Consider the following 20615-nt stretch of genomic DNA (forward strand, 5'->3'; position numbering starts at 1 on the left):
TGCTTCAAACCCTCCCTCCTTCCTCATCCCTCCTCCCAGTCTTCTGGGCTAACGGCATCGCCACCCACTGCCCCCAAACTAAACCCTGCGGCACCGAGAGCATTTACTCAGCGCACCGCAGACCTGCTGGATCTGCAGCAAGGCGCAGGCACCACGCCACTCCGGTGAAGCAGCTGAGGAGTGACGGGTGGGAGGGGCAACTACGCGCCAGCTGAACAGAGTTGGCCAGTTAAGCTTCTGTATCAGCAACAGCAAATAAACCCCGGTGGTTTCTTATTTTGTGTGAAGTGTTTGGACCTGGACCACTTCAGTGCAGTATATAACCTTTGGTATGGAAAAGTGAGTTCTAGCACTCACAGCCTACACCAGTAACAAGCAATTAAGAACTAACCATATGGCATTACTGGGCATTATTCTAAAAGGATGCCATACCTTTTTAATACCTACATAAAATCTAATGCCCAAGTAAAAATGTCTGGTAACAGCTTTTGTAAGGTTATAACCACTTTTGAATTTTTTTTCTCATCATTGCTTTTTCACCATGTGTCCAGATAATACTATATTTTCTTTAACATATTTAATATTAAAATATGATCTAAATATTTAACATTTCCTTGCATGCATTAAGCATTATACAAAGTAATACATTTTTACCTGTATAAACATATTGAACGAAATGGAGCAAGTTTCAGTACCATTTTGTGTCATGACTGAATTGTAAAGGTTTACATAATTCCAGCCCTTGGACTGTCGAAGCCGTGACCCCTCCGTGTGACTGTATTTGGGGGTGAGGCCTTCAGGAGGTAACCAGGGTTAAATGAGGTCATGAGGGGGGGCCCCTGATCCGATAGAAAGAGATAACTCCCTCCCTGCCCAGCACACACACACAAAAGGCCAAGTGAGGACAAAGCTGTCTGCAGGCCAGAAAGAGTCCTTAGTAGGAACCAACTTGGCTGGCACCTTCATCTGGGACGCACAGCCTCCAGAACCGTGAAACAGTGAGTGCGCGCTGCGGAAGCCCGGTCCACGGCACAGCGCACGGCGTGCAGCCCGGGCTGAGGGAGGCAGGCCAGCTCCAGCCTGTGGGGGTGCGTGCAGGGGTTCTTCTCTGGGCTGCGTTGTCCGAAAATTATGTATAAGAACTGCATTTGGTAGCAGGCTGCTCACCCTGCAAGCTGGTAGTCCCAGTCTTAATACCTTGTTTACAGACAGTCAGGATTTCTTCTTAAGTGTGCAAGGCAGTGTCTGACTGTGAACCACCAGTGGAACGCATCTCCTGACGTCACGTGTTAGTGTTTGCGAAAAGGAAGTCATTGCAACTAAAGGCAATGTGGTGCCCGGGACTGGGCCCCGGACAGAAAGAAGACATTATACAGTATGGATCTGAGTTAACAGTAACGTTCTGACGCCTGCTCCTTCGTTGCAGCAGATGTACCCTCGTAATGTTAAGATGTTTACAGTGGGGGAGCTGGGCGTGGACCTCTCTGTGCTGTTACTGCGACGTCTCCGTAACTCGAAACTTACTTCAAAGTGAAAGTGCTTACTAAAAAGAAAGCCGCTGTTTTTATTGGTTGACCTCCTAAGTGCCATACGTTTAAATGTGGAAGAAACTTATGTTCATCGATACAACCAGGTCTGTTTTTATATATTGGAGTTCGGCATTAAGATTTTATTTGCAAAAAGGCAAATTATCTTTAAAAAGCCATTCACCTATAGAGCGAAGTCCAGACTCACCTAAAAAAGTGTCTAAGGACCATTGGCCAGTAGTGAAGCCCACGCTCACCATCAGCACCATGCAGGGACGAAAGCAAAGGCTCTGAAGCCAGACAGACGTGGGGTCTGACCCTGGGGTCCGCCCCTTCTGTACAAGTTGGGCAAGCCTGTCGGGCTTTCTGAGTCTTCTTATTAGTAAAATAATACTGAAGACAACCAACAAAGTCAGCTTGCTGGCCATCCCACGGCCTGCTGGGTCTCCGGTCACCCGGCCAGGCCTCCCCCCCAGCCTTTGCCCTGGCACTCCCCTCCCTCACCCTAACCAGAGCCGTGCCAACCCGCTCACCGCTCACCCTTCACCGGCCAGGCCTGCCCGCTGCTCCAGCTCCTGTTCCCTCTTTCCGGGACATCGGCTTGGATGTTCCACATCCAGCCACACTCAACTCGTCACCATCTCTAAAAGGCTGGCACAGATTCCCACAGGTGGTGTGTATACTGTGTTCTGTGTCCGCGCCCACCCCAGCCCTGATCTTTCCAAAGGGACCTGAGGCAGCCCTGCACGGACAGTCACTGATCCATCCTCCCGGCTCTCCCGCGGCCCTCCTGCCGCTCTGACACACTCATCCCCGTCGCTTCTCCACCTGCCTCTCCACGCGCCTCTCCCTCCACCCGGCCATGCGACCGATCTTCAGGGGTGAAGACCAGCTCCTGCTCCCGCGTCTCTAGCCAGCCCCTGACGCACAGCAGGTGCTTCTGGGTGGCAAATGACCGACCTCTGCCCAGGAAATGAACCACCTATTTTTTTTCTATGTTTACTGTTTATTGCATCACAAGGGAGATCTTATGAACTACATGGCAGACTCCTATTAACCATCTTTACAAAAGATTTTCACAGGCAGCTAGTACTTCAAGTATAAGATAAACTGCTTTGGCCACTCACTCCTAACAGCTACTGGCACGCACCGGCTGCCCAGGTGACACACAGACACTGCTTGGCACACTGCGTCTCATCCAGAGGCAACGTTTTAATATTCACACTGAACGTGAATTCACACGTTCAGATGCCGAAGAACTTAAGTGCTCAGGAAGAAGCTAAACATGAAAACTTTTTCAGCTTGCCTAATTATCTTTAAGTTTTAAAGGGTACTCCTTTGAATAAATTTCCCCGAAATCTTAGGGCAAGATTCGGATGGAAATCAGAGAGCAGTCTTTGTGTCCACATAGTTTTGTCAATAACTGGTTACTTCTCTGTCTTTGAAAGGAAAATGAATGAGCCACAATCACATTTGTGGTTTGGCATGTCACAGCCTCTCATAAATCGGGCCTGGCTTCTGCCGGGGTCACTGGGAATGTGCTCCGGGACACGCGGCCCGTGGGTGAGAGGCTCCGAGGCAGGACACGGGGGTAAGTGGAACAGGGGAGAAAGGTCTCTCCAGGAGTCTCAGCCAGAAACTGCTGGCTGTCATTAGTGTCGTGCGGACACCTATGCGTCCCGTGGTGCCTGCGGCCTTGTCCCCACTCGTGCCCTGCCGGGCCCTCCTGAGCTTCATTCCTCAGTACGGCCCACGTGGATAATTCCTTCAAAGTTCTCGAACCCCTCACTCCCCAGCCCCACCCCTACAGCCCCTCGCCCAGTCGCCCCGCCGGCCTTCCCTGCAGCTGCAGTCACAGCTGGGTGGTGACGCAGGAGAGCACAGGGCTGTGTGGAGCGGGCTGGGGGGGCCCTCAGCGGAGGCGGGCAGGCCTCCCACCGGTCTCTGGCTGGTCAGCTCCTCCCTCCATGCCCCTCAGACTTCATTCCAAAACTTCATCACTGTCCGCAAGCCTCCTGCCCAGCTGCCTTCTCCCTCGTTCTCAGCAGAAAACCGCGACTGGTCCTCATAGAGAAGACGAGAACGTCAGACTCGCCCCTCCCCAGCATCCTGCCTGCCCGCTCCTTCGGCCGTTTCTCCAGACTCCACCCCCCTAGCTTCACCGGGTGCCTCAGGCCCCAGCTTCTCACAAGGGTCCTCCCCGCCCAGAGCCTGGCCTCCCTCTGGGCTTTTGATCCACCCCTCCCCACCAACGCTCTGCTCCATTCGCCACCTGCTCTGCTGGCCTTCGTGCCTTTCCTGCGGGCAGTAACTACGCTGCCAGCCGCCCGGTCTCAAGGATGACACTCCCTCCCCAGCCTCGAGCTCACCCTCCCGCTGGGCCCTCCGCTCCACTCCTCACAGAGGCTCCCAAACAGTTCACATTTCCCATCTTCATTTTCACCTTTCTTTCACTTCCCAGGCCACTATGGCATCTTTAAATTACAAAAGTTATGTGTTCACTGTGGAAGTTTTCAGTGATAACACACCAAAACACGGGAATACAAAACCGGCGAGGCCCCACGCCACAGACCAGACAATGGGAGCAGGACGGCACACGACGCTGGCCTTTCTTCTGTGCACACACGAGGGACCACGGATCGGGTGAAACACTGCACGTCACAGGTGCATGTCTCTTCTGCAACACGGAACTGGTGGACACGCTCAGACGCTCCTCCGTGTCGGTCCTCACTGGCCCCCGCCCCTCCGACGGCTCCTGCGATGCTGGTGCTCCTCACCCTCGGGCTTTGCGTGCCGTTCCCTCAGGGCACCGTTCCCCAAGGAGCCCCTTCCCTCCTGGGCATGCGCACCACCGAGGCACCAGTCCCACCTCCACCTGCCCCTCCAGCCTTGCCCCTCCCCTCCTGGTGACTCCAGCTGCCTCTCCCATGCTGCCCTCTTCACGCCCTGACTGGGACATCCCATGCCCACTGCAAACTTTGCACGCAGAACAAAGGTCAACATTTTCTGCCCCTGCACCTGCTCCTATGTCTGTATTTTCTTTTCTGTTAAGAGCAACATGTTCTCCCAGTTAAAGAAGCCAGCCAGCAAACAACAAAAACACCCCACACGCATGTGCGCACACACGTGCCTGCACCCCTCCCACAGAACACAGCTGGGCATCCTCCCGTGATTCCTCCACTCCCCTCTCCCTGCTGCACCCCGTCCAGTCTAGGTCCTGTGGGTTTCACAATCCACATCTCTCTCAACCGAGTCTTTGCCTCTCCTCCTCCTGTTCAACTGTTGACACCTCTGTCTACCTTGGTTGGGATATATTCTTTTCTAAAAATTATTTTATTGGTTATGCTATAACTGCTGTCCCAATTTTTCCTCCTTTGCCCCCCTCCACCCAACACTCCCTACCCCCTCAACCAATCCCCACGCCATTGTTCATGTCCATGGGTCCTGCGGACCCATGGGTTTGGCTACTCCATTTCCTGTACTGTACTTTACACCCCCATGGCTATTCTGTAACTACCTATTTGTACCTCTTAATCCCCTCACCTCTTCACCCATTCCTCCATAACCGCTTCCCATCTGGAAACCATCAAAACATTCTCTGTATCCATGATTCTGTCTCTGTTCTTGTTTGCTTAGTTTGTTTTTTGGATTCAATTGTTGATAGATATGTATTTATTGCCACTTTATTATTCATAGTTTTGATCTTCTTTTTCTTAAATAAGTCCCTTTAACATTTCCTATAATAATGGTTTAGTGATGACAAATTCCTTTAGCTGTTTTCTGTCTGGGAAGCTCTTTGTCTGCCTTTAAACTCTAAATGATAGCTTCGCTGAATAGAGTAATTTTGGTTGTAGGTCCTTGCTTTCATGACTTTGAGTATTTCTTGCCAGGCTCTTCTAGCCTGCAATATTTCTTTTGAGAAATCAGCTGACAGTCAAATGGGAACTCCCCTGTAGGTAGCTAACTGCTTCTCTCTTGCTGCTTTTAAGATTCTCTCCTTATCTTTAAGCACTTTGGCATTTCAATTATGATGTTTCTTGGCATGGGACTCTTTGCATCCATCTTGTATGGGACTCTCGGTGCTTCCTGGACTTGCATGTCTATTTCCTTCACCAAATTAGGGAAGTTTTCTTTTATTATTTTTTTCAAATAGATTTCCAGTTTCTTGCTCTTTCTCTTCTCCTCTGGCACCCCTATGTTGCAAATGTTTGAATGCTTGAAGTTGTCCCAGAGGCTTTTTACACTATCCTCGTTTTTTTGGATTCTTTTTTCTTCTTGTTGTTCTGACTGGTTGTTTTTTGGTTCTTTATGTTCCAAATCATTGATTGGCTTCATCCACTGTACTGTTGTTTCCCTGTAAATTTTTCTTTATTTCAATTAGTGCATCCTTCGTTTCTGACTAGATCTTTTCATGCTGTTGAGGTCCTCACTAAGTCCTTGAGCATTCTTATAGTGTTTTGAACTCTGCATCTGATAGGTTGTTTATCTCCATTTTGTTTAGCTCTTTTTTCTGGAGTTTTGATATGTTCTTTCATTTTGGCCAGGTTTATTTGTCTCCTCATTTTGGCAGGCTCCCTGTGTTTGTTTCCATGTATTAGGTAGAGCTGCTTTGACTCTGTGTCTTGGTGGTGTGGCTTAATGTAGTAGGTGTCTTATATAGTCCAGTGGCACAGCCTCCCCTATCACCCAAGCAGGGTTCTAGAGGTGTGCCCTTCCTGTGGGCTGAGTACCCCTCCTCGTGTAGTTGAGACTTGATAGCTGTTGGCAGGTCAATGAGAGGGATTTACCCAGGCCAGTCAGCTGCAAGTTGGCTGTGACAACTTATCACCAACATCTGCCCTCCGTGGAGAATCAGCTATGAAGGGGTGGGGTGGTAGTGCTCTGACGTGGTCTGTAACTGTCCACTGGGTGTGCAGGTTCTGGTGTTTCCCAGGTGGTACAGGCCAAGGTCACCCCCCACCTATGTTTTGCAGGGAGCCACGATGCCTGAGCTATAAAGCAATCTGAGATGGCTGCTACTTGTGCTGGGCTTGGAGATCCCCAGGTAAATCCAAACTGTGAATCTAGGATGGCTACTGGGCCTGGAGGCTGACTGAGGCCAGCTGTTGCTTGTTTGAGAGGATTTAAGAAGTTGAGAAGCATGAGCCAAGACCAGTCAGTCATTCATATGGAAAAGCTACTGTTAACAGCTTAGGTGGGCCCATAAGTTGCCTGGGACAGAGTCTCAGGGGATCTCCAGTGCAGGGCAAGCAGTGTTAGCCAGGCTGATGGAGTCTTAGGTATGGCACCTGACTCTGTGGATCTGAGGGGAGGGTTCAGAAAAGGGACAATGGCCTCTGGCTGCCTGTCTGTCTGGGAGAGAGCTGTCCCCCAGCCTTTGCCTTGATGCCAGACATGTCAGATTCTCCCTGTGTGCCATTGCTGCCTTTCATGCTGCTACCCCAGTGCTGGAGCTCAGGGGGAGTGGGTCTGAGCGAGTGAGTGTGTGGGCCCTGTAAGAGGAACTGCTTGGGGCTCCAGCAGTTTCTTCCACTGACTCAATCCTTGCTGGTTTTTACAGCCAGAAGTTATCTTCCTGGAACTGGGAAGCCATGTGTGGGGCTGGGGCCCCTTGCTCCCAAGACATCCCTCCCAAATTTTTAACCACCACACGTGGATGTGGGACCAGGCCTTTCTGTGTCTTGCCCCTCCCACCAGTCTGGAGGGATGCAGTTTATTTAATTCCGTAGTTGTCAGACTTCCATTCAACTTGATTTCTGATGGTTCTGAGTGATGGTTTTTCCATAGTTTAGTTGTAATTCTGATGTGAGAATATTTTTTAATATCTCCTAAACCAGCAGCAAAATTCTGGAGTGGGAATTATTTTGGACACAATTTCTTATTGGTCTCCAGATTTCCCACCTTCTTACAGAGCCCCACCCAGTGATAAACCGCAGTCCCACTTATACTAGGTCACACTGCCTTTACCTTCCCTGATGGCAGAGGAGCTAAAGTCAATAATTTCAGTTTTCACTTGTCCTGCTAATCAACCAGAGGGGGCCCAAACACCTTCAATGGGGCCAAGAAGTCTTTAATAAAGCATGTTCAACGTCCAAGGGTCATGCGTCACGCGTGGCCAAGGGCCCTCCGGGAGGAGCTGCACAGGGCCTCCAGACCCCATCTGCAAGGAGACAACAAAAGTAACTTCTGCCATTTGCCTGGCCCCACTCTTCACTGTGTGACACGGTCGCCACTGTGGGAGCGGAGGCTACCTGGGGGCAAGTGGGAAACACTCCTGGGTCAGGACGTCCACTCGGGCAGCGGGCTGTAGGCACCTGGTGCTCTGGTGCTCCTGGGCTCCAGCTGGACACTGCCACGTCGGTGAACTGCCCTGCGGTTCTCCGGGTGGCGATGCAAAGCCTCAAGGGCCCACGGCTGAGGGAAAGGGCTCTGGCACTGATGAGGCCTGTGGCCTCACTATTTTTTAACCATACGGCTGCTAAGGTGGTTTTCTATCTCGGTCAAAGGGGGTCATGTCCCTTTCCTGCTGGCCCGCAGAACGAAGCCCTTCACCCACCGCCCAGGCATCTCTGCAACTTCATCTCTCGGTGCCCCTACGACTCACACCCCAGCAATTGTAGACTCTGCACTGCTCCTTGAAAGTGCCACGCTTTTCCTGGCCTGGGCCTGGAATGCCCTCTCCATCTCCTTTTGTCTCCCTAGGAATTGTCTACTCACAAGTGGAAACACTGCTCAAAAGTTAATAGTTTTATGAAGCCTTCCTGGCTGTTATGGAAGCCCCTCTGTTACCACCAACCAGGGCAAATACGACTTCTCTCCCCCGGCAGGACTCCCTCACCTTGGGAGTGCAGGTAGGCCAGTGCATTGTAACCGCCTGTCACGTGCCCACCTCCCGTGACTCCCCCAGGGCAAGGACCGGCATCTCTGTCATCTCTACGTACCTGGCCCACAGCTGGCACTTGATAAATGCTAACTGGATAGAGACTAACACCACTTCAGGCAGCAGGAAAGGAAAGGGGCTCAAAGAGTGCTAAGCCTTCTTAAGCTTGTTTCGGAGCCAGGATCAAAGCCGGGTCAGGGCAGAGCTTGAAAGCTTGTCGTGGATAAGAAGGGCCCCTGACGATGGGACACAACTCTCTAAGCACTCTGGACCGGGGCTTCAGGGAGCTGAGAGAAACTGATCATTTAGGTAAATACACCACTGCCCAAGACAGCTGGGTGGGGGTACCAACAAGACTATAAAATCTTATATTAGCCTCGGAGAGCAGAAACATCTGCTAAAGCCACAGCGGGCTAGTGGGCCAAGTTCAGCAACGGGTTAGCCAGGACAGCCCTGTGACCAGCAGAAAGGGCCACAGAGGGGAAGAATCGATCGTCCAGGCGAGGAGGAGCAGGAGGGACTAGCAGCGATGAGGGGGCTACGGTAGCTCGAGGGGGCGGGCCATCAACAACCCTCCAGACTCTCCCGTTCAGGGAGGGGCCTCCCTGCCCCTCCTGGCTCAGGCCACGGCTGGCCCCCAAAGCTCCCACACCCCCGCGGTGCCCATTGGCTCCCTGAGCCTGGGAACTTGGGGAGTTTTCTCCTTTTCTCTGAGGACTTCGAGGTTTTAACAATAAGGTGCACTCAGCTGGCTCCGCACTCGCATGCGCAAACAACTCGAAGGACAGAGATAATTCACTTGCCAGCCAACATCTCTGTTTAAAGAGTTTTCTTTTTCATATCAACACTGCCATGCATTCCAAGTTCGATCAGCTCTTTGTTACACAGTCTGACATTAACAAAACATCCACACTCTGACAACCTGCTGGGGTCAGAGAGAAACATCTCAGAACTCTTTGGACTCCACACGAGGACAGGCTTCCAATCCCGATCTTTGATCTCTATTATAAAGTAGTACCAATAAAATATCGTAGAGATTTATGGGCGAACTTTCATCTGAGCTGTTTCACACCTAAAATAACATGAGTGCTTGGGCCAACAGGCAGACATTTTTGGTTTAGGTTTCAACTGTTTAGGTTTTCTTTTACTTTTAAAGCCCAATTCACTGATTTAAAAAATTACTTTAAATTTTACAGCGACATTGTATCTCACCCTCAGAGAAGACAGCTGGGAGGCATTAGCTGTCACGCCATTCAGACGAGGACAGGCCCGGGTCAGGGCGGGCGGTTATTCCCTATCCCTATCCCAACTGATACCATCTTTTGTCAAAAAGGTGTTTTTTTTCAAGGGACTTAGACGGACAGTATGTAAACTGACCTTTCCTCCTGATACACCCTATGGTGGACCAGAGTGACGGAGTACTCACTTCTGTGACCAAAGTCCCAACAAAGAGAACTCCACTCGGAAGGCAGCGGTATGCCGGCACCTGGGCCCCAGGCCGGGGTGCTGCACACGGCCCCCGCCTCGGGGAGCAGTCCCGGGGTCCAGCTCCGATCACAGTTCTGACACCAGTCACTCACAGGTCGACAGCACTGAATGAAAAGAAACCAGTGCCACCTCCCTCAGAGGGGAAGATGGCCGGCCCCTGCCCCCACCCCACCACACGCTCCTTCCCCGTGGGTGACACTGGGTGATGGTTCTACCGAAGCGGAGAGCAGAGGGTCTGGGGGAGGAGGAAGCGGCTCCTCCAGCTTCTAAGAAGACCTTTATAGGCAAGGGAAAGTGAAAACAGCAGAAAAGTTCCTGGACACAGTCCTTTAAGAAACAAAAATGAGTAGGAAGAAAGGTCAGAGCCATGGTTCCAAGGAATCCGAAGGCACAGCTGCTGCTGTCCAAGGTTGTGGGCCTGCGCGCAGGCTCCTGCCAAGCTGGGGGCAGCGCCGCACGGGCGGCAGGGGCCGTGGCCACTCGGAGGCACGGGCCCCTCCTCCACCGATGATCGCCTCCTGTCAGAGCCCGGGAGCAGAGTCCCCGTGGGAAACTCTAGAACCGTGACAATCAGGAGACCAAAGTACAGAGGACAGAAAAGAAAACACGCTTAGTTACCTAACCTAATTTTGTTGTATCATTTTCTGATTTTGACACATAATTCCTGGCTACAAAAGGAGATTGCAGCAGCTAGATAAGAGAAAGATACCTGCTTAGAAGAACCTCTAATTTTGACTAAAATTCTTAAATATTTGAATCTGAAGAGCAGAGTTAAACTTTCCTATGTGGCGAGAACATGTCTCACTTATTTACTTTATGTGGTCTCTAAAGACATTGCTACTTCCACTTCTCTTCCCATCATAACTCCATACTTTTTCTAGATATGACACGTATCAATACATCACAGCCTTTGTGGGCAGGAGGGGTGTTGGAGTCCGCCCCTTCCCTAAGAGGCCCTGCATCTTCAGGCAGGCAGGGATGCGGATGAGCAGCGTCTCCCATCTGAGGCTGCAGTAAAGGAGTCCGTGCACGGCTAGCCCATGGCTGGGGAGCTCAAGGGCCCAATGACACCAGGTTCACTGGAGCCGGCAGAGGCACACCTGGAGGCCCACCTTCCCCACGTCATGCGGGCTGCCAGGGTGGGCTGCGGAGGGCAGTGCCCCCACGCTGAGCACCGGAACACAGCCGCAGGTCTCGGTCTGCGGGGGCAGATGGGAGCGCTCCCCAGCGGCCGTGTTGAAGATGCACAAGTCCTGGCAGAAGTGGGCTCCCCAAGAAGGATGGAGAGGCTAGGGAACCCCTGACACGGCTGGCGTCCCTACCTGTGGAAAGCCTTGGTTTCAGACTTGGAAAGGAAGTCCAGTTGTCCCTGGGTATCCGGGGGGACAGGTTTCAGGAGCCACCCGCAGACACTAACACCCAAAGATGCTCAAGTCCCTTTTATAAACTGGTGTGTGTAGTATTGGCATAGAGCCCACACACATTCTTTTTTTTGTTTTATTTTAACGCATTGTTTGCGGGTAGTTTTTATCGCGCACTCTACCACCTGTCAATGTAAAACTTATAAATACGTTTCCCACATACAATGTGTTAATTGTTGCTCAAGTACAGTTTTCTGCCTTTTACTCCCAACCCAGCCCACCCGCCCAGCCCTCCCCATCTCCCTCCTGTTTCCACAACCCCCTTGTTTTTGTCCATGTGTCCTTTATACTTGTTCCTGCAAACCCTTCCCCTTTTCCCCTGAAATTCCCTCCCCTCTCCCCTCTGGTCACTGTCAGCCTGTTCTCTATTTCAATGTCTTTGGTTATATTTTGCTTGTTTGTTTGTTTTGTTCTTTAGATTCCTGTTAAAGGTGAGATCATGTGGTATTTGTCTTTCACTGCCTGGCTTGTTTCACTCAGTATAATGCTTTCCAGCTCCATCCAAGTTGTTGCAAAGGGTAGGAGCTCCTTTCTTTCTGCTGCATAGAATTCCATTGTGTGAATGTACCATAGTTTTTTGATCCATTCATGTACTGATGGGCACCTAGGTTGCTCCCAGCACCTAGCTATTGTAAATTGTGCTGCTATGAACATTGGGGTGCATAGGTTCTTTTGGATTGGTGTTTTAGGGCTCTTAGGATATAATCCTAGCAGTGATTGCAGGGTCAAAAGGCATTCTTTAAACCATCTCTAGATTACTTGTAACACCTAACACAATGTGAATGCTACTGTGTTGTTAGGCGACAAAAAGAAAAAAGGTCTGAACGTGTTGAGTGCAGACACAACCCTCACAGGGTTGAGTACAAGATGCACGTCAGCAACAACGCGCCGTCTTCCCACGTGTTTTCCATCTGTCCCGGGTCGAACCATGAACACGGACAGCTGACTGCTCACTACAGTAGCTGGGTGGTTTGACCAGCCTGGGACCCCAGGCCGATTGCACATTTGGGATGTGGGCGCCCTTCCTTTGCCGCTGTATCTGAATACCTTGGCAGATGGTATGTTCTGGACGATGGTGTGATGGGGAGGGGGTGGGTACGGAGATGACTCGGGGCCATCAGGAGGATATGCAGTCAGTGACTGTTTTCCAGCTATGACATAAACAGAGCCCGGAGAACACTGGCTCTTCGAAAGGCCGCCGCCACAGTGAGCACTGCCAGGGTGACGCTCTCTTCCCAGTGACCAGGGGCGGGGCATCTCCAGGGTGAGCAGCACCTGGACCTTTGGTGGCCTGCTCTGCCTGTGTCTAGGCAGCATGTCCCCAAAAGGGCCAGCTTATTCCGGGGAACAGCGGGAAGTGGAGGTTCAGGTGGCCAAGGAAGGGCACACATTTCTCAAGCCCTTGCCCTGAAGGGGTGACAGTGAAGAGAGGTCGGCGGTAACGAAGAGAAGGGGGATGCTGTCCTACAGATGCGTCTCAATGCTTGTGCCGAGATGTGTGGGCTCGTAAAGGTCAGGGGCTTTCCAGGCCTCTTCAGAACCCCTGTGTTGGTGGTGTTCTCAAACCTTTCGTGTGGAACCCCTCCAAGCACTCTACCTGGGGCGGGCAGCACAGTGAACTTCCCCAGGAGTCAGAGAGGCGGGGGTGGGAATGGGAAGCACAATGGCCTACCAGGACGTGCTGCTTCTGAGGGCGGGGCTGGGAGCCTGGTTCCCCCCCACCCCCCGCCAGCTGTGTGGGCACACAGGTGTGCTGGCTGTGACAGCTGCCGGGCAGATGAGGCAGTGGAAGGACACTGGGCAGCTGTGTCCTCTCCCCAGGTGATGACACGCGGAAGTCCCAGAAAGGAGCAGGTCTGGCACCTGGCCTGGGTTCTTGCCCCTGAGAGACGGGGCCAGGTAAAAGGTTCCCAGCTCCCATGTACACGTCAGTGGGTGGGCGGTGGGATATACCTCCCACCTTAATCCATTCAAAGAGCAAACACCGGAAGTCATGTCCTGGGGGCACGGGAGGAAGGAAGGCTTGAGCTAGTTATGTGCACCAAAGCTAAGTGGGACCTGAAAGTCGTGATACAGCCAAAGATGTAAGATGATCCAAATAAGCAGGTAAACAGTGTCAAAAGGAGGGGAAAGACACCCGGGAGGATTCATGAGCTCCAGTGAGGGGCTAGAAATGACCCACGTGTGGCCTTTTATTCGTCACTGTCCCCAGGGCCTAGGGCAGTGCCCGGCAGATCGTGGTGCCCATTAAACACTTGTTACAGGAGGTCTGCAGGCTCAGCGCCTTACTAGGAGTGGCAGGATCAGGACACAAGGAAAAGCTCTGAGACTGCAGGTGGTCTTGTAAAAGGCCGGCCAGGAGCAGATGAGCCCCACCCTTTAGAACAGGGGTCAAACTTCTTAAAAGGCCAGTAGTGAGTCTTCCTTCCATTCTCCGATGGAAGCGTGACTGTTCCGTAGGTGTTACCTAGTGAACGGGCCTGGCTGTGTTACAGTAAGACTTGATAGAAACGGTGGCTGCTGTGTGCTGAGTTCGCTGAGCCCTGCTTTGGAACAGTCACTACCAGCAGTTATTCCCCTCACTTCTTTCTGCGGCTGACTCCCTGCCCAGCTCCTCACGTGGCGGGGCCAGCACGAAGGCCGGAGATGAGTGCCCGTGGCTCGCCTTGGTGTCTCTTCGGTCTGGTTCCTCGGGAACGCACAAGGGCCTAACGGGAAAACGTGTGATAACAGAGGGCAAGCATTTTCCCAGGGGAAACCTTTTTGTTTTTATTTTTTAAAGACCTTACTGGATGTGAGAAAAGATGTTCAGACATGGTTGCTGTTCCTCAGGAATTTTTTGTTTAAAGAGAAATAAACAGACCTGGCGGGTGTAGCTCAGAGGCCTGAACGCCTATTGGCGCGCTAAAAGGTCTCCAGTTCAGGCCCTGGTCGGGGCACGTCCCTGGCCCCTCTCTAAAAATAAATAAAATCTTTCAAAAGAGAAATAAACAAACAAAGTAAAGGGAGAAGAAGACTAAGCAGAAGCACATTTTTCAATCCAAGATCCTGGAGACTGAGTTTACCTTCTGAACCAGGTAGACACTTGTCGCTCGCTGCGCAGCCACCTTGTCCAGCTCGGAGCCCTCGGGAACAAAGTAACTGACGTCGGCGATGTGCACGCCCACCTCGTAGGCGTCACCTGGAAGGCACAAGAAGGTCCGTCAGCCTGGTCTGGAAGGCAACGACGCTCCCTCCCTCCCAGGCACTCTCCCCACGAACGTGTGTCACTCTCGGAGGCCATGGGTGGCCCTTTGCAGCCTCGTGGGGCGCTCCCGCTACCCGCCCCTGTGACTTCACTGTTGCTGCCTGACGAGATTTTTATCCCCGACAAACAACATTAGCCTTTTTCACGAACGGTCCTCATTTCGCAAGGCTTCTGGTCCCTGAGGAAACACCCGCAGGCTTGCAAAAGAAGACTCATGCTGGGTGATGAACAAGACCTTTTGGGTCGCTAGAAGCAAGTTAACCCCAAACCCTGCAGACTCTGCTTTTACGAGCTCCACCCGTCCTGGCCTTCGGGCCCCAGCCCTGCCAGTGGCCCTCCTGCCTTGAAGCAGTCCCCTCTGGTCCCGCTTTCCACACTGTGGCCGGTCACCTCCTTAGGCATGGATCTGGCGATGTCACTGCTTAGCTGCTGTCCACACCCCTGCATGCTCTCCCACACCCACCCTGCCAGCCTGACGACCTCGCCATCCCCGTGCTCCGTGCGCAGCTGTCCTGGCAAACCTTCTTTCGTCCCCACAATGCACCCTACCTCACCCTGTTCCCCTGCTGGCTTGGATCCTGCTCCTTCTTACCCCTGGGGTAATCTCAGCAGGCTCTGTCTCCCTGGGCCCTTCGCACCTTTATACGGGCAATGGGAAGAGAACCCCAGAACAAGAGGAGCCCCTCTGCCCTCTGCGTCCTCCACCTGTGCCGGGAGAGCCCCCAATCTGCAACCGAAGATGCTCGCCTCGGCCCTTCCTTCCTGGGTCTCATCACCGCCAGGCATCACGGCGTATCTGCACCGGGCTGTTACTCCAATGTCTGTCTCCCTACAGTGTAAGCTCCAGAAAGGCAGGGCCTTTTGTGTCAAGTTCACTGTTGTTGGCCCAGTGCCTAGAAGAATGCCTGACACATACGTAGTAGGCACTCAGTGATACCTGTTGAGTGAACAAAGCGATAACTGGTTTGCCCGTTGCCTTTTTCCTTCTGGCCGAAGACCCTGCTTGCTCTGCCTCTTAGAACGGCCTGCCCCTTGCCAGCGGAGCCAGTTCTCAACAGGCTCCGCCTTCCCTGTCAGCCCCACCAGAGACGGGCAGATGCTGTGGGCCAAGGGATGGCACTGAAAGCTGGGCTGGGGGCCAGTGAGGTTATAAAGTTAAGATTTACTCTTGAACAACCAAATCATTTATCAACTATGTATACTTAGTTATACATATACAAATATGTACAAAAATGCACAAAATGGACAGAATATTAAAAAAACACATGTAAAGTAAGTGTGTAGTTTGAAGAGAGCATCGTGGGAGACAGAAGCACACTGACGACACGAGCACGAAGGCGAATTCGATCACATTTAAGTACATGCTTGATGCACGCCCACTGCCCCCCGCCCCTGTTCGTAGCGACCGGCTGAGCACAGGCGCGTGACTCAGCAGGTCTGTTCTGAGCCCGTTTGCAGGGATCGGTACGGACTTCAAGGAGAGGCGCGCTCTCTCAGGAGCCCGGAGACAGTGAGGACCACTGTAACTCCGGAACTGCCGAGGAAATAAATGTCTCGCCCCAGAATCTCGCTGACACAGGAAACAAACAGGTCTCAGGAATGGAGGGGAAATCATGAGACCTCACTGAAACCTCAGGACCCGGCTGCCTTGCAACCAGCCTACCTGTGGACTGGGCCGTGCACGAGTCCATCAACGCTTTTGGTCGTGAGGACCTGCCGGAAGAAACCCGACACCCGAACTCACTCAGGAGTCTGCTAACACAACGCCACTCCTTCCTCTGGCTACCAGGATCATGGGCCCGAAGGTAGCACACACTTCATCTGCAGATCTTGTGGCTACTGTATGGTCCTCCTATTTCTTCTTTACTGGGGGATGATTCTTCCCTCAGTTTTTGAAGTGGGAAACCGTCTAAACGTGGGGTAGTTACAATGAGGGGTCTGGGGAGGAAAAGCACGGAAGATTCCCCATTCCGCAGGCGCCTCCCACTCCGAGACCACCTCCCACAGGGCGCTGCCCGGGTCTGCCGCCCAGCCTGCACCGTCAGTACATTAAGGAAAACCCGAGTCCATCTGAGAGGTCCTGGCTGCTCTGGGACAACACGAGAGACCCGGTCCCCCCTCCGGGGAGAGGGGACGTCTGCAAAGCCGGGAGGGAGCAGTGTGGCTCAGAGTTCAGTGGTCTCGCTCCGCTCCGAGAGCCCCCCCCCCCCCCCCTGCAGCGCTGCTGGGTCACGGCGAGTAGAGGGGCCTGCCCCGCGGTGCTCGAGGAACGCGCCGCGCCCCCGGAGAGCGCGGCCGAGAGCCTCAGGCGGCTCAGCTTCCAGGTCTGACACTACCAGCACTGAAAACCGACACTCGAAGAAGGTAAAATAAAGTGTCTCCTTTTGAAGTCAGAATGATAACATATGGGCCTAACAGGTAAATATTGACTAAAGGAAAAGAGAGAGGTTTATTACATCACGATGTGAACCATAACTTTAAATTCAGCCTGTGTGCTGTTACTGCACATGAACTTTCTGTCCTCAGTCAAAACTGACAAACTGACAAAGGGTTCATTACCGGAGATACAACATGACGGAAGCCAATCAAAACACATTTGAGCGGCTTAAGTTTCACGAAGAATTCCCAGCAGAGCCTCTAAACCCAGCGAAGAGAAGCTCTCTTACGCTCTCCTTTGGACCTGTCTTATGGAAACCCTAAGTAAATATTTTATTACATATATTTACATAATGTGAACTTGCAGAACTCTTGAGGCAGTTGTACCGTAGTTTTTCTTCTATGAAAGAGAAAATATAAATCTAAAAGGTTATAATCTGATGTTCTAAAAAATACTGTCTTCCTATAAAAACATTAAATTTTTTTCATTGCATTAAAACATCTTCATCTCCTGGGCTAAGGCGAGTCCCGGGAGTTCTGAAGAGCTGTGGACCACGCAGAGGGAGGAGGAGTCCCGAGGCCAGCGGGCCCGGCCGCCCGAGCCTGGGCCCCACGGCCCTCGGGGAGCACGACGCCCTCTGAGGGACGCGGGGGGACATCGGAAGGGCTTCATCTAATCCAGACACTAACAGAGCCCTAGGCAGGGGCTGAAGAACGGACCCGCCCACACAGCAATTTTTGCCACGTTCAGTCTAACATCTCTCAGGAACCTGAGTTCGCATTCATAGGAGCGGCACAGAAGAGGGGCGCCCAGGCGGTCAGCTCCACGTCCCCTCCAGGCAAGTGGAGCGCTGGCCCTTCGTCGGCAGGAGGAGAGCGAGGGGCTGCGCACGAGAGGCCGGCACACCCCGCGCCGGGGGCTCCTGGGCCTTGCGGAGAGGACTGGGGAGAGCCCGGTCCCCCATCGGGCCGGGGACAGAGAGCCGAGCGCAGGATCGCGAGGACAAGGGCGGGCACCTGGTCCTTTCTCACTTCCAGAGGAGACTGAAGTCAGAGGGGCCAAGAAGGACCCTTACAAAGTAGTTGCAAAGTTAGCAGATCCGAGTAATAAGGGCTGGGAGGCAGGGGGTGGGTGTGAAGGGCAGGGGGCGGGGCGTGGGGGGGACTGGCCATGGTTTCAGGGTTCCCGGGCTGGGTGATGGGAACAGGGGGTTTCATTACACCAGTCCGTCTACTTTTATGCATGTTCGGAATTCTCTATCCAAAAATTAGGAGGAAGAAAGTTCGCAGGGGCTGAATGACGCCAAGGAAAGAAGAGTTTAAGAAGGAAAAATCCAGTTCAGTAAAACTAGCTGCATGTATTAGAGGAAAGACAAGCCAACGGAGGCAGGACAGGGTCACCGCTCAGGAAGAACAGAATGAAAACGCCCCCACTGACGATCCCTGGACGTCGAGGGTGCGGGGGGCTGTGCCTTTCTGCATCATATACACTTGCAATGTCTCCTGCTCTCGAAGGCTGGGAGAGCAATAATGATAAAAAGTATAAACCAAAAAATGCAAACCTGGCTTCGAAATGCCTGAGTGGTAAGATTATGAATGTTTCTTTCCGCTTATATGTAAGTTCTAAATTTTCTATCATAAATGGGTTGTTTTATGGTTTTTTAAAAATAAAAACACACCAACAAGATGCTGTGCAGCCCTCCCTGCCAGCCACCCCTCCACCCGATGCCCCGCCACACAGCACGAAAAGCCCGGTCTGGGCAGGAGGCGGCGAGAGCGGGCAGCAGCTCACCGACCACTTCCCCGGTGCAGAGCGGCAGCTAAACCCTTGCAGGCAAGTTCTTTCAGGGCGGACTCAGTAAATGAAGTGGCAGGAGCCTGGCACACCCCTTCTGAATAGGAAACAGTTCCCTGCCAGAAACGTGACTCCAGTTTGTGGCAGCCTGTGGCTTTTGTCATCGCTGTGGAGGTTAAGTGTGTGTGGCTGGCACGAGGAACTCCTTCTTTCCCCATGCCTGTGGGGCACAAGCAAGGCTTGCATGATCCCAGGAGACCCGTTTCCTAAAGAGGTAGGCTGGAAAACTGAATTTCGGACTACTTTCACACTCATTTGTGGATTTTTTCTTTTTTTATGTTTTAAAGGATTTCATTTATTCGTTTTTAGAGAGGGGTAGGGAGGGAGAAACAGAAGGAGAGAAACACTGATGTGTGGTTGCCTCTCACACGCCCCCAACTGGGGACCTGGCCTGCAACCCAAGCACGTACCCTGACTGGGAATCGAACTTGTGACCCCCTGGTTCTCAGCTGGCACTCTATCCACTGAGCCACACCAGCCAGGGCAATTTTTCTATTTTTAAAAAACCTTCTTCTATTAACAAAACATAATTACAAGTCTATAAATAGTCAAATTAAACAATATATATAATCTTCAACAAGTTTTGAGGAAATATAAACAACTGTGGGTATTTAGATTCTGATTCACTGTTAACTATTATCAACAACTGCTTAGTCCAATTAAAGCACATTCAAACTCATCTTGAATTCTGAGGCAAAAGCTTTCAAAAGGTTTATATCCTGGTGATAAAATCCTTTATTAATTTTTCTTATTCTGGAGAAGCCTTTTTGGGTTCCTTACTCTTTCACCATACCCAATTAGCTCTTTTTAGACCTAGTTAGTCAGTTTCATGAATCAATCTCCTTGCATGAAGAAGCAACTTTTTCTGATTCTCCAAGGCTTCCCAGGGGTTAACATAAAATACTATCCATAATTTATGCATGCTTACGACATGAGTCCACCACACTTGCTGTCCCACAACAATAGCATACTGGCTGTTTGGTTTTTAATCTACTTTTTAAAAAAATTATTTATTTTTCATTTTTCCCATCACAATTTATCCCCCCTATACCCTCTTCCACCTCTACCCACCCTCTCCTCGCCTTGGCTGTGTGATTTTTAGGGCATTTTGTATTCATTTAATCCTTCCCTTGCTAAGAGATTATCACTCTACAGATGAGAAACTGAAATCCAAAGAGACTGGATACCTTGCATCAAAGTCTGGCTCCTGGGACTGACCTCTTAACCGTTACTTCATGGGACCCACTCCTTGGTATCAGGTACTTGACTGACTGTAATTGCTGCTTTCTCAACGGCTGCAGGCCGCGAGCACTATCAGTGTAACACTGAGAAAGGGTTATCCGTCTGCCTTGCAGGACACCTATTTAAGACAACCAAGTAGAACACAGTCTGATTTTCAACATGACCAAAAGTGACTTCTTTATGAGGACAATAAATATTCACTAAAATAAAAACCTTGTCATGCACTCCTGTCACCAAAGGTCACTTTCTATTTTTGAACTATCTGTATATTGACTACAGCTGTAACTCAGTTTTCCAGTTTTTTAATAAACTCAGTTTTCATATAAAGTATTATCAATTGCCAAACTTTCTAGGTCACTGAATACCAACCCTTTAACATTTCCGGATGAAAATCCTCTGTAAATGTATCATGTACTTCCTTTTCTTAACAGCAGAATATAACCCAATATTAATAACTCAGGGCCACTAATATGAATGAACATTCTTTTGCATTCTGCGACAGGTGTTGATGTGGCACAGCAGGGCAGAGGCGTCCTAAGCTCAGGACACACTCTCCTATTTACTTGTCACTGTCACTAAA

The 20615-nt window shown here is 51.4% G+C and overlaps 1 protein-coding gene across 3 annotated transcripts in view; it reads right to left on the reverse strand.

The window, feature by feature from the left end:
* DIS3L2 (DIS3 like 3'-5' exoribonuclease 2) overlaps positions 1-20615 on the reverse strand; it is a 260872-nt gene that overhangs the window by 77524 nt on the left and 162733 nt on the right. For all 3 annotated transcript variants that reach the window (XM_028509578.2, XM_036022709.1, XM_028509579.2), the window contains one exon: positions 14381-14496. In XM_028509578.2, coding sequence (XP_028365379.1) covers positions 14381-14496 — 116 coding nt within the window. The remainder of the gene's footprint in view (positions 1-14380; positions 14497-20615) is intronic.

The sequence above is a fragment of the Phyllostomus discolor genome, chromosome 4 (genome assembly GCF_004126475.2).
Source record: "Phyllostomus discolor isolate MPI-MPIP mPhyDis1 chromosome 4, mPhyDis1.pri.v3, whole genome shotgun sequence".
Taxonomy (NCBI): Eukaryota; Metazoa; Chordata; class Mammalia; order Chiroptera; family Phyllostomidae; genus Phyllostomus; species Phyllostomus discolor.